Below are 5,344 nucleotides of genomic sequence, written 5' to 3'. Positions count from 1 at the left end.
CCTCAGCAGACATGCAAAACTTATACTGAGGCAGAGTAGAATCTTATGCTGTGCCAGAGGAATGAGCAGGTGGAGGGGTTTCAAAATGCTGCAAATAGAAGCTGGAAAAAAAGAGCTTTTCCCTGAGATAGAAAATAAATCCTTGCCATGGCTGAGGGGACAGAGAGACACTGTGGCCAACAATTAATTTGGCCAAACTGGCTCAAATGTGGTAATGGGTGACAGGATGGAGCTATGAAACGTGGCAATTGTGGAAATTGAGATGTTAGAACAAATGACCCCCTCTTTGCTGCAGATCACACCCCTTCCCTGGCCATGCCTGCATCTCCTACCAGCTAACCCAGGTAGCATACTAGAGACTTGGCAGCCCACAGAAACTTACAGGGTCAACTCTGCCCATGGTACTAAGAAATTAAAACCAACCAGAAGGAGCACAAATGTACAAAACACTCAAGTTTACTTCCAGCATCATTCCTAGCATATAAGTTACACCTCTCCCAAACAGAAGTCTTGTACCTTTCCCAATCCCATAGCAGTGCAGTTCAGTAGTCAGTGGGCTTAGAGCCATTTCCCATCTTAACGGTGGAGCAATCTCTCAGCTTATTGGGTCCCTAAGGGAGATCCAGGCAGCAAAATGGAGCAGATTGCTTCCAGCAAGGCAAGTGGAACCAGCACTCTGCTCTCTGGGTGTCCCCACAGAGCCCCACAGCCAGTGCTGGCTGCCCCGGTTCCTCTCAGAGCGGGGGCACCCCCCGGAATTTCCGGATGACATTGGCCAGCCGCTTGGCCAGGCCACCCCGGCTCGGCTCCTCCACGTGAAATGTTCTGGTCAGCAGGTTGTAGAAGGAGCCATAGCACACAGCCACCACGGTGCAGGTGAGGCAGATCACGTTGTAGGGCATGCTGAAGTCTGGCGTCGGCAGGTTCACCAGCAGCGGCTCCGTGTACAGGCGCACGAAATAGCTGGAGCCGTCAGAGGAAGGAAACCTGGAGAGTGGAAGCAGGAAAGGGAGTTTCAGCCAGCACAGGGCCACTGCTTCATGCTCACCAGATGGGATGAGAGTGGCTGTAGCACGCAGGCTGTGGTACAGCCCTGCTCCCCAGCACAGGCACACTCACAGCGAGGTGAAAAGAGGGCTCTGCTCCACATCCACGTCCTTCATGGCGATGACGCTGGGCACCCGGGCACTGAGCACAGATGAACTAAGGAGACAAAGGACATGCTAGTGTCAGTCCTGCCTGCAAAGAGACATCCCCAGAGACCTGGGCAGCAGGTCCTACATGAAGGCCAGAAGGGGATGAGGGGATTATGTTACCCAACATAAAAGCCGTGATTGGGGTCAGGTGGGTACTCTGTCCACTTCAGTAAGGCCCTCTCGAACTGGATTGTGATCTTGGTGACAGAGTTGGCTGGCAGCTGAATCAGCATTTCCAAGAGGTGAGGCCTTCTCCGGTCCTGGGCTGGCTGATAGTGGATGTAACCTAACCCCAAAGAGATGTCAGTGGCACCAGAGGGATCTTGTCCAATCTCACATTGCCTGAACATCTCTCATGGGGTGGGTGCTCCTGCTTCCACTGTCCTGTGAGATTTTCTGGGCAAGTGAAGATGCACCCATAGCAAAATGCATGTGTTAAAGCTAAATCTAGCAGGTCTTTAGAGATGATGACCCATAAAAGTCAGGTGTTTGTAAGGAAAGCTACAAATGCAAAATCAAACCCTGTCATCAGTTTTCAATTGAGTCTCCTGAACTCCAGAAATTAATTCACTTTGGTTTAGCCCCTCGTTGGATTATGAAACACCATCCATGTGCCTCTTATAAAACAGACTTAATAGTCTCATCTGCTGTGAGCGCTGAACTCAAGGTCAGGAAAACATCCTAAAATGTTTTGTTTCACAATCCAGTTTCCCAATGATCACTGAGGCCCAAGGGAGGGACTAAACCATCTCTGGAATGAGCCACTTGTGCCAAGGTGGCATGTGCTCCCAGAGTTTACTTACTTGGCTTGTTTTCCTTCCCCTTGGTGATGATAGTCAGAGTGTGCACATAGAGCCGCAGATACCAGGGCACAGTCTCCAGCAGGATCACGGGGAAGGCTCGGTATGGGTGAGTGTTGTGGATGAGAGTGCAGATCTCCCCAGTCTGCAGCCCATACCCACCCACGTACCGCTGGGCATGAAGGATGGGGATCGGCATGTCGGCTGTGGAAGAGAAAGGACAGGAATGGGGGCCATGCCAGGTGCTTTTTAGGCCTGGAGCCCTGACCAGCAGTGCAGATGAAGTTCTGCTCACTCACAGCTGTCTTGGGGCCGCTTCCACTTCAGCTGCACGTTGAGGCTGCGAGATGTGTTGAAGAGTGAGGGGCTCAGCAGGTCGTAGACAGCGTAGGTTTTCCTGTCTCCCTGGACAACAGCTTCGTGTACAGATGTTGGAGGGGGAGTCACTTCTAGTAGCTCCTTTTCCTTAGAAAGCAAATGGACCATGAAAGGAAAAGTGCCCCTTGAAATAAGTGGCAGAGCTGGGCAAAGACCCTCCAGCTAGCCCTAAGCTTTCCCACCCAATGGCCAGCTCAGTGTTCTTACTAACACCACCAGGCTCATCCCCACAACCCTGCTCAGAGCAAGGAAACCACCTCCCTTTGTAAGTGCCAGAGAGCTCTCAGGGGTTGGGCCATGCAGGGGTGGAGGTGAGGATGTTTCAGAGCCACACTAAATATCTGAACCGAGGGAGCAGGGGCTACTCTCTGGTCTGTGAACTTACCTTGTTCTTAGGGGAGATGTCAACGTAGACTTTGCTCTGCGATGCCAGAGGACATGCATCAGTCAGTGTGCGAGAGAACATCTTAAAGAGGGACCAGTCTGTGGGAAGCAAAGTCAGTGTCAGGTGGAGTGAAGGCTGGGGGCACTCAAGTACCATAGCAAACAGCCACTGAGCTTACCTTTCTTTCCTTGGCCACTGGAAAATATGTCAAAGACCACAGTGAGGGTCTGTCTGAGCTCCCAGGACACAGCCAGGCAGGAGGCATCCTGGACAAGAGAGACACAGGTGGCTCTGATCACACCTTCTGGAGAGGCAGGACACCAGGATGGAGGTGGAACTCCACCAAGACTGCAAGATTCCCATCAGGATGCTGATGAGACCAGAGAAGCAGGACAACAGTCGTGTTAGACACTGTGAACCCACCACAGAAGAGCTGGGCAAACCAGTGTGTCATCTTGCAGTGTGACAAGAGGCTTTGGATTTTCTCTTGGGGTGTTGGAAGGAGCCCTGGGCCCAGAGCTTACCCTGCAGACGGGGCGGATGTGCACTGCCTGCGAGTGGTAGCTGCTGTGGAACAAGCGCTCAGCCTTCAGCAGCACAGCAAGCCCAGCCTGCAGGGAGAAAGGAGGCACTCAGCCCCAGCTCTGCCCTCTGCTCCCACTGAGGGGAAGGCCCTGCTGAGAATTCCCAGGGCATGCTCCTGGATTGCTGTTGGAAGCCCAGCTCTGTTGGGAGTGGCCCAAGGAGGCAGCAGGACTTGCTGTTACCTTTGAGCCACATGGGAGCAGCTTCTTCCAAGGTGTGAGGTTCTCTGTGCAGACAACCTCCCGGGGCAAGACGGCATATCGCAGGAGATGGTGATCTGTCCCTGGGCAGGGAGGGAGGGTCAACAGGCTGGTACTGCCACAGGTGTGAGTGCAGGAGCAGCCCCATTCCACTCCCAACGTACCCCACAGCCCACCACCCTCTCAATATGCCCCAAATGCCATGAGCTCCATCAGGAATAGATCCCACTCAGTTCAGAGTGATTTGGGAAGAATAGGTAAGGATGTATCCTAGCAGATTTTTTTTATGAGTGTCTTAAATCCTCTACTTCTCTCTGTTTTGTAAAATACTTTTCAGAGAGACAAACAAGGGCCTGGGAGTATCTGCCATGTAGTGCTTGTGGGATTCCTCTGTTCAAATCCAAGTCTTGTTTGTAGGGAGAGGAAATGCTTTTAGGAGGAGGTTAACAGACCCAGAAGCATTGCAGGATCTGCACCTGGAATCCTGGCAGTGGCACAGGGCAGAACCAAAGCTAGAGGCAAGAGTGAGAGGGCAGAGCCAGGCTCACCATTGGCTAAGCCCAGGGGTTTGAAGGATGCTGTTGGAATAACTGTGTTGGTTGAGTCAATGAAGTTGAGAGAAGCACAGAATATTCCTGAGAGGATGTTGCTCAGTTCTTTCCAGGCTTTGTCAACACTGTGTGAGAACAGATACCAGAGATTACTCAGCAGCTCAAATCCTTGGAACAACAAGCACTAAATCAGTAACATTCAATAAATACACCAGGGTGACCATGCTGGATTACAGGAGCTGCAGGGAATGTGCAGACAGAGGCTGCTGGTCATGCACTCCCCAGCTTTCCTGGTATTTAATTCTGGCACATGATATCTGGGGGACATTCACAGCAGGGACAGCCCTGGGCTGGCAGGATGTCACACAGCCAGGGACACAGCTGTGGGTGCAACTGGTCTGTGAGGAGAGAGGCTGGAGGAGCAGGGAGCATGCAGGATGTGATGTATGGTGTATGGGGAAGGGGCTGTGAGACCTAAAGCAACACCTTGGTGCAGCTCCAAAGGCTGATCTGACCAGCAGACACGGAATGGGACACTTGTAGGGAGGAGAGAACTCTGTGAGTCCCCAAAGAGCTGCTGTGGCTGAAACAGGGGTCATGTGCTAAGGGAGATGGTGCCAGGTATTGGATGGGAGTCAAAGGAAGTGAGTCATGGATGAGAGGTCAAGATATAACCCTGATGTATTAGCACAATGAGGGGTTTGTCATCACAGAGACCATCAGGGAATTACTTGGTCCTTTAGTGAACAAGAGTTTGCCCTCAGCACCATACCCAGCCCCATGCCTGAGTGGAGATATGTTCTGTGTTTTTTCAGAGCTATTCCTGGGGTTTCAGGCTCTTTATTCCAGCAGACATTTTCCAGCCCAGGAGGCCACTCAGACACCATGGCTGCCTCATGAGAGAGGAGGATCAGGTGGCCACAGAGGGGACATGGAGGGACAGATGCACGGCTGGGGTACTTACTCAGTGACAGTGGGCTGGAACCAGACCCAGAGCTCAGCGCCAGCAGGTGCCTGGAGGGGTGGCTGCCCCCAGAACCGAGTGCGCCAGAAGCCCTGGGTGAGGGCGAGGTGGAGCTCCCGCACACCCAGTGCCGACACCAGTCGCCCCAGTGCCTTTGGGAACAGCCTGTAGTGAGAGACTGTGGGCAGCGTTAGTCCCTGCCCTGCCCATCCCTGATCCCTTCCCCTGACGTCATCTCATCCCCTGATCCCCCTCCTCTGACGTCACATCAGAGCCTGGCCAAGC

The 5,344-nt window shown here is 52.9% G+C and overlaps 1 protein-coding gene across 1 annotated transcript; it reads right to left on the bottom strand.

The window, feature by feature from the left end:
* Nucleotides 1–440: 440 nt before the first annotated feature.
* Nucleotides 441–5,237, bottom strand: PIGT (phosphatidylinositol glycan anchor biosynthesis, class T; the record flags this gene model as incomplete). The annotated part of the gene is made up of 11 exons (XM_009080698.1): nt 441–987; nt 1,120–1,203; nt 1,317–1,482; nt 2,000–2,200; nt 2,296–2,461; nt 2,760–2,857; nt 2,938–3,025; nt 3,284–3,370; nt 3,527–3,627; nt 4,093–4,220; nt 5,060–5,237. Coding segments are annotated over 11 exons (1,550 nt in total), but the record flags the coding sequence as incomplete, so codon positions are not given.
* Nucleotides 5,238–5,344: the final 107 nt, after the last annotated feature.

The sequence above is a fragment of the Acanthisitta chloris genome, unplaced genomic scaffold (assembly GCF_000695815.1).
Source record: "Acanthisitta chloris isolate BGI_N310 unplaced genomic scaffold, ASM69581v1 scaffold13878, whole genome shotgun sequence".
Lineage (NCBI taxonomy): Eukaryota > Metazoa > Chordata > Aves > Passeriformes > Acanthisittidae > Acanthisitta > Acanthisitta chloris.
This window is presented reverse-complemented; position numbering and strand designations above follow the sequence as displayed.